This window comes from Juglans microcarpa x Juglans regia, chromosome 3D, assembly GCF_004785595.1.
Source record: "Juglans microcarpa x Juglans regia isolate MS1-56 chromosome 3D, Jm3101_v1.0, whole genome shotgun sequence".
Lineage (NCBI taxonomy): Eukaryota > Viridiplantae > Streptophyta > Magnoliopsida > Fagales > Juglandaceae > Juglans > Juglans microcarpa x Juglans regia.
The window spans coordinates 20191641-20204026 of record NC_054598.1 but is presented as its reverse complement, the minus strand read 5'-3'; the positions used below and the strand labels follow the sequence as shown (position 1 = coordinate 20204026).

Genomic DNA, 12386 nt, shown 5'->3' with positions numbered 1-12386 from the left:
CTTGGATTTATCTAGAATCGCTCACTCTAGGGATGTTTAGGTGGTGGATTACTATCGACTCTCAAGGATTATCTCAATGGCTATGTTAATTTTGTCTGCGAGGCCAATGATTGGGAGGTGAATCTCTTCAAAGTTTTTTGATCGGTTGCATTTGAGTTGGGTGAGACATAATGGTGAGGATACAATGGTTTGGGGCCCATTCAGTACACGTGTGTTCAATACTAAGTCATTTACAATGCTGTGTGTGTTCATTTTTGGTCCCCTTTCTCTTAGAAGTTTTATTGAGGAATAAGGCCTCCATGATGGACAACTACTTTTGGGAAGGTTCTTGCGCTGGATAATGTGAGGAAGAGGGGCATTATAGTAATTAAGTTGTGTTGCATGTGTAAGAATGGGAAGCAATGGATCCCCTTTGTTGCATTGTGAGGCTGCTATTTGGGATAGATTGAGTTGTGTTCTTGAGTGGTGGATTTACTAGCATGCAGTTTAGTAACTGTCAAACATTATATTGTGGAGGATGAACCCATTGTGCTTACTTTGCTGTATTTAGAGTGAAAGAAATGGGCATGGATTTGAAGATCACATAAAGTTGGTCGGCTTCGTTTGGATCTTTGAATGAGCTTAGCTCATCTTAGTTGGGTTCTGTTTTAGACCTATTCCAACATCCAAACATACAACTCCTAAATTACTAAATATTACTTAATTCAAAATCTCTTTACACGTGGGACACATAACCTTTTTCAACTCAACACCTCTTTACCACGTGGGATCCACAACCTTTTTCAACTTCCCATAAATTTATCTAAACTCATCTTAACATCCAAACACATCTAAACTCCTCTTAGCCGGGCCCCACAAAACTCACTCCACAATCTCAATTCACTATCCATAAAGAACTCAACTCAACATGCAAATGGTGCCTTAAAGCTCAAGTCATCCTTCCCTGAATACCTTTTTTATGTTTTCTTTTTGGTGCACAGAAAATATAAATTAGGATTCCTGAATACCTTCTTTCATCAGATAGTGGTGCAAAGTAGTGTCTCTTCTTCTGTTTATACTTTTCAAGTTTTTTAGCACTTTTCCCTTTTCTCAATTAGGTATAATCTGTGTTTATTTCTTGTATACTGGGGCTAACACCATCTTTTTGTCCATATCATATTTATCTTATAATAGAAAGTCTTGATACGCGTATGGTTTTATCTTTACGGAATTCTGGAGCTTTGAATTGCTTGACCACAGATGTTGAGAGGCATTCATTAGAGCATTAGCATTGAAAATTTAACGTAATTAAGTCAAATTGAAAAAAAATGGAAAAGATCCTGGGTACCTGAAATGTTTTCTAAATATAATGATTTGCATCTTTTAAGGGTTTTTCTTCTTACTGTGTTATGGGTGTTTGTGACCCAGTTGATCTCTTGCTGCAGGATGCATTTGTTTTGTGGGATACATATGGCTTCCCGTTGGATTTGACCCAGGTGACAGGTGTTTTTTAATTGTACAATTACGTATATTCTATGTGTACTGATTTGTTTTCCTTATCAGTTGATGGCTGAAGAAAGGGGCCTACTTGTTGATGTTGAGGGTTTCAATAACTCCATGGATGAGGCAAGAGAAAGATCAAGGAATGCTCAAAATAAGGTTTGAAGAATGCACATTCTGTTCTATTTTTATGCATGTCCTTAACTGTGTACTGAAATTGTTGGATTAATCTTCTTTGGAGCTTGTCAAAAAAAGAAAGAACTGATGGTTTTTAAACTGAACATGTTAAAAGGAGTGATAGCTTAATATTCTTCTCATACTTTATTCTAATAGTATTTGTTGGCAGCAAGCTGGTGGTGCTATTGTCATGGATGCGGATGCTACTGCAGCATTGCACAAGAAGGGGATTGCTGCTACAGATGATAACTCCAAATTTATTTGGTTCAAGGTTTGTGATCAGATATCACCAACATTATGATAGTAAGAATGTTATAGACTGGAGTTTGAAAATTAGTGTATATAAGAGTTGTAAAGGAAGTTTTGATAACACCACTAGTATTCCAACTTCGAAAAGGAAGAAATAATTTCCTGATAACTATGCTAAGAGTCTAGTGTTCTTGGATTTAGTTTATCATAATTAGCTATGTTATCAATGTTCTCCCAGATGTTGTACTTCATTAAGTTCTTTTCCTGGACCTTTTTTTGATCGTTGACTTTCTGCTGTAACTCAAACATGAAAGATTCATTATTTTGGTTTTGAAGCAAAAAGAATTGGTGGATAACAAAAATTCCTAATTTTATGTGCACAAATAATTTAGTTTTAGTCTCCCTCATTGTATAGAGGTTTGAGAAAGGTCAGTCCAGGTCAACACATATCTAATTAAAGGCAGAAAACTCATTTGTATAGAATTTTGAGAAAGCTAAGCCAGGTCAGCACATATCTAACTAAAGAAGAAAAGGGCTATTTACACCTTTTATGTGCTGCATTTTTTTTCCCACATTCTTATGGTTAGATTCATAGTGGGAAAAAATACTTTTGAGATGAACATAGGTGTCTTTGCGTTGCTAGGTTTTTTACTCTGCAAGATCTTGATTTTAGTTTACGTCAAACTTTCAAAGGGTGGGAATTATTTGCCACCCATGGAGTGAGAGATTGTCTCCTAAGAAATGGTCTTTCTCAGAAGTTTTACTTGATGGATAACATGACTTTGTTCTCACTGAAGTTTTATCAGTGAGAGATCTCCATTATGTTTCCTACACCAACAGTTAGCTTCTTGGACACTATTTTTTAAATAAGTGATTTTATGAGAGCTGTTTGTCCCTTTTGAAGGCTCTCAAAAGTGTGTATCACTGTCGATTTAATCAATAAAACAGAATTCTTTCCCTTGGTGGCTTTACATCTTTTACCATAGGATCCCCCTTGCATCCGAGTCTGTAATAAATATCGGGATACGTTTTATATCTCGCTTGAGTTAAGAAATCTCTATCAAGCCCGAGATCGATATGGGGTGTGTAAACAATGCATTATAATTCTTCATACCCTATGTCAAGGAAGTTCAATGATATATGATTTGATATCGAGTATCAAACGTGTTCTGTGTTCTACTTGTGTGTCTGCAAACAGCAGCACAATCACCCACCCATTTAATTGTTTACATGATCACCGAGAAAAGAAAAACATTTTTTTGTTTTCAGCTATTGTCCTTAATGGAAACAATGTGCATGATTTCTTTTCTTTAATGCAGTGCTTTTAGAATGTATTTAGGCATTTTCTTTTGTATACTCCTGTGTACATGGGCAATGCTTATTTTTCATTCATATCAATGAAACTTACTTCTTACTTATCAAAAAAAAAAAAAAAAAAAAAGAAAGAAAAACATTGTTTGTATGATCCTCCATTCTCTGGGATAAAATCTTTCATCTTCTAACCTATGGGCAACTTGCATTAATCTGGTTTGGCTCGTTGTGTGTGTGGACGCATGCATTTAATTCTAATTTTACATTCTCTCTTCCTGAGGCTTCATTTCATGTTGTATTGGTCAAGTTTATGCTTATTTTGAGCAACTACAGCATTCTTTGAGGGGCTTCTATATAAAGTGTGATGTAAATGATTGAATAGCATTTTGAACCTTCTGTTTTTTGCATTCCATTCAGTTTCTACAACATTCTTTTCTCAGAATGTCTCTGCTTTTTAATATTGAAATGCATAGTGTGCAGAATTGACAATTGACAATTCTGATTGTCAATCCTTCTGTTTCACTGATGGATTGAGGGCTCTAAGTGCTGGTTGTGTATGATGTATTTTTCCCTTTGTTCTATCAATGAAGACATTGCACTAGCAATTACCCTGAAAAAAGTGTGTACAAGGGCATGCTTGTGCTTGACTATTTATACTGGTTAGCTATGCTGATGATAAAAACAGTTTTTTGGTATGCAAGGGATTGAAATCATTGAACTATTACCGGTATATATCATTTGTGCTGTACGAAGTAATTAAGGGTTCCTAAATCAGCTGGAGGAAGTTCTCGCGTGCATAAATTTTAAATTTACTTCACCCATATTGTTTCAGATTACCGCGTATTGCATTGATGCTATTTTCTTTTCTATTTGCTATTTCAGGACCATGAAAGTGTTATAAGAGCAATTTACACTGGTTCCCAGTTCTTGGAAAGTGTTGTTTCTGGCAGTGAAGTTGGTATAGTTCTTGAATCTACAAGTTTCTATGCTGAGCAAGGTGGTCAGGTATTGTGTGCCTTAGGTTATTGGGTACCTATTTTTAGAAAATGCAAGGTTTGATTAAACCTTTTTTAGCTGTGCAACTTGTTGAAAGCTACATGGTGAAATAAAAAGAGATTAGTATGTGTGCATGATTCGCAAGTGGCTTGGATGCTATCTAAGAAAAGCTGCTTTTTGAGGCAGAGATGGCAGGGGAAGAGTCTCAGTAGAATGTAATACATAAGCTTAAAATATAAGGTGTATCTAATTGTACAGTGTTTTTAAATGGATATAAGTACCTAGATCAGTTGATAGAGGGATCATAGTTGGTTTTTCAGGGAGGTGAAGGCAAGTCCTCCATCCTAATCCTAACTGGAAGGGCTGGGTAAATATGCTCATGTTAAATATATTATACTGACCTACTTATCAAAAAAAAAAAATATACTATACTGACCCATGTGGTTTGCCACATAGGATATATGCTTTGAGTTCTGAGTTATTTGGTCTGTTGACAAACTGAAGATGGCACAGAGATGATTAAAATGGAGAAAGTTGATTTAATCACATACATCTAGAAAAAATGAGAAGGAAGGTGATAATCCTACCTATAAACGTATAAATTTGGAGACAGAATAATTGTGATATTGGAGGTTGTTATATGAAGGGGCATTCATATATATCAAGGAGGGATGGGATATAAGCAGAAACGTCGTATCCTCATCTTGTTTTTTAATGTAATGGGGTTCTGAGACTTGACTATTAATTATGCAATAATCTTGGCCATTTTGCTTCTTTTTCTTAATTAAGCTTAGGCAATTGATATAGTTCTTGTGGTTCTAGATTTTTGATACTGGATCACTGGATGGTCCCTGTGGCTCATTTCAAGTTAGTAATGTGCAAATTTATGGAGGTTTCGTTCTTCATATTGGTTCTTTTTCTGGAGAGAGTGGCAAATTCTCCTTGGGTGACAAAGTAATCTGTAAGGTAAAATTAGCATCATCTTATAACCATTATTATTTGTTCTTGTCCTCTTTTCTTTTTTAACTCTTTCCAGTTCTCTAATGATTTCTGCAGGTTGACTACGACAGGCGTAAGCTCATTGCCCCTAATCATACCTGTACTCACATGTTGAACTTTGCTCTCAGGGTATGCATGACATTGCTAATGGTCATGAACTTGCAAAGTTATGGTTGTTAATCCTATTGTGCTTGGACTTTAAATAATTTGTAATATGAGTGCAGGAGGTGCTTGGAAATCATGTTGACCAGAAGGGTTCTATTGTTCTTCCTGAAAAATTAAGATTTGACTTTTCACATGGTAAGCTTTATTGGACTTGGAGATTGGGTTATTTTGAGGGTACTGAATCGCTTTAACATGCAGCTGAATTTTGATAGGCAAGCCTGTAGATCCTGATCATTTGAGAAAGATTGAGTCAATTGTGAATGATCAAATAAAAGCTGAATTAGACGTGTTTGCTAAGGAGGCAACTCTTTCTGAAGCCAAACGTATAAATGGTTTGCGAGCTGTTTTTGGTGAAGTATGCTGCTTCAGTTTGTCATCATTGTCTTCTCAACTGGGCCATTGTATGCTTTGAGTGCTAAACTCTTGCATAATTTTGTCTTTATGCTGTAGGTGTATCCTGATCCAGTTAGAGTTGTGGCAATCGGACGAAAGGTTGAGGACCTTCTGTCTGAACCAGAGAACAATGAATGGCTATCGATTTCTGCAGAACTCTGTGGAGGTCAAGTCCTGTAAATTATGTGTGCCCTTTTTTACGTCCTTTCTCTGAATGTTGTATTGAATGTCTCTTGGATACATACATTTAGGGACACATATATCAAATACACGGGAAGCTAAGGTATTTGCCCTTTTATCCGAGGAGGGAATTGCCAAGGGAGTACGGAGGATTACTGCTGTCACAACTGTAACTGCTTCTAATGCAATAGAGTTAGCAAACTTACTTGAGAAGGAAGTATATGATGCATCAACGATAGAAGCGAGCAAGCTGGAAAAGGTTTGTTATTTTTTCTTCTTTTTTTTTTTTTTTTTTTTTCCTGGTTTGGTGCTGACAGGTATAGGTGCTCAGTCTTCTTGGCTCACTTTTAGCCTTTTCAGTGCGCAGAATCTTGTCTCAGCATCATCTTATTATTTTTAATCGGGACGTCTCAGTTCCTCTTTTATCATATAAGTACCACTTTATCATGAGCATGTGTTGGATGCACATTTCTGAGACATCTTATTATCAATTTGATAATGCAAATATTTTTCAATCTTATATGAAAACCAATATATAATAGTTGCCAGCCATGTTTCCACGTTTGTCAACCATCTCCAAAGTGCAAGAAAAAACTGCAAGTTAGACCAGACATATGACCTTTATATCGGGAAACTAGATGATGATATAATGGTTTCTTATAATTAGTGTTGTGTTAGGATTTTGTGTTGCCATCTTTTTTTATTTGGTGAGTATAAATTTCATTAAAAAGTGCAGGTGCGACCCAAATACACAGGAAGTGAAAAAAAAGGGGAGAGAGATACAAGAAAGTAACATAACCTAAGCTCATCAAAGTTTATATACTCTGTCCATAGGAAGAGGGTATTGAAAAGGAGAGTTTTGAGCTGCTGCTTGTTCTCGATGCTTAAAATTTGTCATTTCTAACCCCTAGAGGTTGGCTCAAGTGGTAAAGGCCTTGATCTTGGTGGTATGCTTCCTCCAGGTCTAAGAATTTTAGACCGGTTGAACCCTTTCCAAGCACCAAAGAAATCCACTATCCCTCTACGCATTCCCCAAGTCAAGTCCACCCGTTTGAAGAAGGCAGTGCACTAGCAATCTCATTATGGAGTAAAAGATGATCAAAAGACTCTAGACTCATCTTATTAAGAGACACCAAGCACTCTTCTTGTGGTTTCTTTAGATTATAGATTGTGAGAATATTGCCTAGAAAGGCTGTTCAAGGAAAAAACGACACTCTCGAATGGACCTTAGTCTGGCAAATGCTCATCTAAGGAAAGGGCTTGTTATCATTAGGAATACGGACAGTCAACCCTTTCTTGGAAGGGGCCTTAAATGAATGCGATAAAGGCCTTTCCCTTCTCTTGATCTGGTGGAATACAACAGACTAATGAATGCGGTAAAGGCATTTACTTCCCAGTCATGAGGTGCTTTGATAAAGCTTACATTCCATTGGTGCTTTGACTAACACTAGGGACTTCGAATACGATTTAGGACAATGCTTTTTTGGAACTTCATTCTTTTTCGCAACATTTCTTATCCCATGGAGTAATGCATATTATGTGTGTGCATATATTCTGCTATCCGCTTGACACAATCTGATTTTCCTCTTTGCAGACAGTAGCTTCTTTGAAAAGTCGTGTGGACTCAGCACCTATTCCAGCAGCCAGAAAAGCAGATATCAGGGCAAAAATTTCCGTACTTCAGGTATTGCAGTGTGCTGACATGTTACCGGTTCATTAAATTTATCACCATTTTGCCTGGTTGTTTTTTTAACTGCTCCTGATTTGCTTATATTAATGGTCACCCCTATGTTCTGAAATGTTGTGTACTTATAGAATCAAGTGAGAAAACTGCAAAAGAAGATTGCTGAAGAGAATGTACAGAAAGCTGTCAAGGTCACAACCGAGGCAGCTGAAGTTGCTGCTTCCAATGGGAAGGCGTTCTGTATATCCCGTGTTGACGTTGGATTGGATGCAGCTGCAGTACGCGAAGCAGTTCTGAAAGTCTTGGAACAGGTCATTACTGTTCACTTTGCTGATTTTTTGGGGTCTGTCAGGCTGTTCTATGACTTGGGTAGCAGATATTATTTATTTTTCATTCAGACCGGGGGATGCATAAATTTATCACTTTGAATTCGGAAATTCAGGAATAGTAGTCTTATTTATAGTGAGAAGGCATTTCACATCTTTCAAGAAACTGTTTATTTTAGTTTCTCATGGTGATGGATCCTTTTCTTGGTGGTCTAGTTCAAGATGATGGATTTTTGTTTTGGATGTCATACGCTAGGAATTATACCCTTTAAAGTATGTCTCACAGATTCTTATACATTATTGTTAACTCGAGCATAAAATATTGAGATTGTTGTGATGGATGGACAGGGGATATCTGGTATGGTTTTCAGTACGGATGGAACCACCAATAAGGCAGTGGTGTGTGCTGGGGTGCCAGAGAAAGGAGATAAGGGTTTGGAGGTGTCAGAATGGTTGACTGAAGCTTTAGGGCCTCTAAAAGGACGATGCGGTAAAGGGAAAGGTGGTCTTGCATCGGGCCAGGTTAGTAATTTTCACATGGCTGCCTTCAAATGTTAAATTCGAATGGAATAACTTCTTTTTTTTTTTTTTTTTTTTCCGTCACAATGGAACCTTGCATGAATCCCTAGAACGATATAGTCCTAAGCTTATGAGGGGCAAGGTTTTGAAGCTTGGGTCTGAGCCATTGCTCGAAAGACCGGTTCGATTCAGATTGATTTAGCTGATTCAATTTGAACAAGTTGAAAGTTGAAAAGATTTTAACGCATTTTTTAAATAGTTCACGGAACCAGTTGGATCGGCCAATTCAGACCGATTCTAACTGATTTTAGTTCAATTTGAACCGATTCTAACTAATTTATTCTCGTACGAAAATATGATAACATTAAACATATATTAATTTTTTCTCCTTGTGTTTGGTAAATAGATATCTTTTTTTTTTTTTTTTTTTTTAATAATTAATAAGAGAATTTATTCTAAGTAAATAGGCATAGCCCAAGTATACAAGATGTATACAAATGAGTACACCAAAATACAAGCTAGTATAGAACACAACTAAAACAACACATTACAAATATTCCCATTACGAATTAGATTCTTCTCCCAAAAACTTAAAAGTACAAAAGAAAAACTCCCTAAGTTCCCCCATAGAACGTTCACTGTCTTCAAAGCACCTGCCTTTCCTCTCCAACCAAAGGCACCAGATCAAGCACAAGGGGATCATCCTCCACGCTACTTCACTGCTTCTACTCCTCCGAAGACCCTGCTAGCAAGTAAAGAAGTCCACCACATGCATAGGCATCACCCAAGCAATACCCACCCTAGCAAAAATCCCATCCCACAGCATAGTCGCCACCTCACAATGAAGGAGAAGATGGTCAACAGATTCTCCATCCTTCTTACACATATAACACCAATCAACCTCCAATAAACCTCTATCCAAAAATTATCTGTGGTTAATATTTTCCCAAGAGACAGCAACCAACAGAAAAATGCAACTTTACTAGGCACCTTAGCTCTCCAAATGCATTTCCAGGGATAATCTTTAGAGCCTTGCTAGGTACAAGTGGTTTGGCGCACCAAATTGCATACCGATGCTAACATGACTTTTTTTATTGAAAAGAAAAATAAAAAATTTTGAGAGAATAAAAAGTCTTCTATCTCATGAAAATTATTTTCGTCTTCAATTCTCACCGTTTCATTATATGGACGTCTTACATGTCAGTATTGGTATACGATTTGGTACGCAAACTCGCATGCAAGAAGACTTTTCCTAATATTTAATGCCATGACTGGTTAACATCTTGTAAAAAGAACTCACAGAGAATCTGGAATTTTCTGCTGGCACCCACATCAGACAATCCTCCCTGTTCTGGTCAAACTTCATATCATATTATCTTCCAAAGAAATCAGAAATTTCACTTCCCAATCCTGCGCAATTCCACGGTCCAATGAAACATATTATTAGAAAAATAATAAGAATCAGCCACTGTGGCCCCTTTATTTCTAGCAATCCTAAAAAGATTAGGATACAAATATTTAAGAGCTGAATCCCCACACCAAGTATCATGCCAAAAATAAATCTGTTCCTTCCCCCACTTTAAATTTAATATTTTTGACGAAATACCCCCATCCCATCCGAATGGCTTTCCACAAACCCACCCCCATACACCTCTCTTACTTCATACGTACACCAACTCCCCCACATCCTCCCATATTTAACATCCACAATGTCTCCATAAAGCATTCCTCTCATTAATATACCTCCAAAGCCATTTCCCAAGAAGAGTTTTGTTGAAAAGCTTTAAATTCCACACACCCAAACCTCCACGAGCAACTGGAAGACAAACTTTATTCCAACTCACCAAATGAAACTTTCTTTCCTCCCCATTACCATCCCACAAGAAATTCCGAAAATCCTCTCTAATCCTATAGCCACCCTGAAGGCAAAGGAAAAAGAGAAATGAAATATGTAGGAAGATTAGACAACGTGCTCTTAATCAATGTAAATGAGAAACAGTAATGCTGCCCCGAGACTCATCACACCATAAATCCCAACAAAAATCTCTTTTCCACAGCCGCTTCAATCATACAACTCAAAGCATCCATAACTAATACAAAAATTAAAGGAGATAAATAGAAAAATTGAAAGATAAACATGAAATTCCTTACTTTATTTAGTTGAATAGAAAATTAAAATAGGGGAAGAATGAGTATCTTGTATTTTATGTGTGATTGTGCAATCTTGGGATTAGTCGGGACATTGTTCCTAGGCACCCGGTGGGAATAAAAAAAAATAGTTGGAGATACAATATTTTGGAATAAAATGTGTTTTGGCTATGAACACTGTCTAGCCAAAGATAGAAAAAGGTTTGGATTTACTGTAGCTCATTGTCTTACTTGAAGGACTTTAGCTAGTCCAATGCAGCCGATTTAATAAAAAACTAGCCATATTTTTTGCTTCACTAGCATTTGGTTAGTCCAATGCCAGTGCTCTAATACTTTTCAATTTCAAATTTTCATTTAATCATTATCTAATCATTACACTTTTCTAAACTCTCAAATAAACACAAAATAATTCAACATTTTCAAATTATAAAACAAAAATAATATTAAAAAAATTATATTCTAACAATATTTTAACTTTATAATATTTTTATTCAACTTTTTTTCTCTTATTTTTCAAAATCCTATAAAACATCTAAACTCAAACTATTTCACTAATATTCACAGATTTCTCATTTCTTCCCATTCTCCAAACGAGACCTTAATCTTAATTGAGATAAGTTCCATCTCTTAGTTACCTAACAAAAGGAAAGGAATAAAAAAAAAAAAAAAAAAATGAGAAGCTAAAACGAAAGAATCAATCAAATGGAAAAAGTCCACAAAATGTCTGCTAAAGTGAGGAAAAACCATCTATCTGTTAGTCTTTAGTCTTTGCATTTAGCTTCTTTCATTTTTTTTCCCTTTATCTTTTTCTAATTCTTTTTATGTACTTGTTAATTCCAGGGAACAGATGCATCACGTGTAGATGAGGCAATCAATTTGGCAACAACATTTGCATCAATGAAGTTGAAATGATATATCATGCGAAGTCTGTTTCCCATGGAGGAAAGCATGGCCTCATTCCAGCTAAATGAGATTTTTAGCACTCACAACTAAATGATTCTTGAAGCCACAATTAAGGTTGATATGTCGCTTTGCTTAAAAGATCAATTTTACTCCTAAAAGAAAATGCATTTTATCAAGTGTTATAATTCGCTTTTGCCACCATTCCTCTTAGAGAAATACCCAATTGATCCCTATCTTCAAGTGCTGTCAAATATGGTACCACAAAAGAAGTGACTGTCTCCATACAACCTACTTATTATATCTAACATAACAGTTCGACAATTTCCAATATCTCAAATTCCTTCTTCTTCTTTTTTTTTTTGTAATAGATATTTATTATTATTACTGTCACTGATGGAGGGGAATGTTTTCCAGCCTGGGGTCAGATCATTGTGTTGGATGGCAGTGGAGACCAGGAGTTAATTCCCTTCAATAATAACCTTATTTTTTTTTATGATATATTATTTTTTTTAATACGCCACATCCTCATAATATGTTCTTTTCATTATCACTGTTCATCCCACTTATTGGGTTTCAAGTCATCTCCGTTTATAATCTTCAATTTTTTCCCTTTTAAATTACGATAAAATAAGCACAACAATTTTATTTTAATCATTTATTCCCTTCATAATATTCTTGGAGAGAACTGGTGGGTTTCTCTCCATTCTTAAATGAAAAATTCTGAAATTTCGAATTGGCATACACATCAACTTCAAAATGATTCAATTGAAACCTCATACTAATTTTCTCATACACATCAACTTCAAAATGATTAAATTGAAACCTTATACTCTCATTCTAAAAAAAAAAAATCGAAA

At 36.0% G+C, this 12386-nt stretch overlaps 1 protein-coding gene across 6 annotated transcripts in view; it reads left to right on the top strand.

The window, feature by feature from the left end:
- The window catches only part of LOC121254650 (alanine--tRNA ligase-like), a 37130-nt gene extending 25112 nt beyond the window's left edge, over positions 1 to 12018 (top strand). For 3 of the 6 annotated variants that reach the window (XM_041154769.1, XM_041154771.1, XM_041154768.1), the window contains exons 11-24: positions 1425 to 1475; positions 1543 to 1638; positions 1826 to 1927; positions 4099 to 4221; positions 5035 to 5178; positions 5269 to 5340; positions 5436 to 5511; positions 5589 to 5731; positions 5827 to 5935; positions 6021 to 6208; positions 7544 to 7633; positions 7765 to 7944; positions 8308 to 8481; positions 11467 to 11760. In XM_041154769.1, the coding sequence (XP_041010703.1) occupies positions 1425 to 1475; positions 1543 to 1638; positions 1826 to 1927; positions 4099 to 4221; positions 5035 to 5178; positions 5269 to 5340; positions 5436 to 5511; positions 5589 to 5731; positions 5827 to 5935; positions 6021 to 6208; positions 7544 to 7633; positions 7765 to 7944; positions 8308 to 8481; positions 11467 to 11538 (1620 nt within the window). In that variant the 3' untranslated portion in view covers positions 11539 to 11760. Of the gene's footprint in view, positions 1 to 1424; positions 1476 to 1542; positions 1639 to 1825; positions 1928 to 4098; positions 4222 to 5034; positions 5179 to 5268; positions 5341 to 5435; positions 5512 to 5588; positions 5732 to 5826; positions 5936 to 6020; positions 6209 to 7543; positions 7634 to 7764; positions 7945 to 8307; positions 8482 to 11466; positions 11761 to 11831 lie in introns of those variants that run through there. The other 3 variants (XR_005938685.1, XR_005938684.1, XM_041154770.1) reach the window with 3 other exon arrangements.
- Positions 12019 to 12386: the final 368 nt, after the last annotated feature.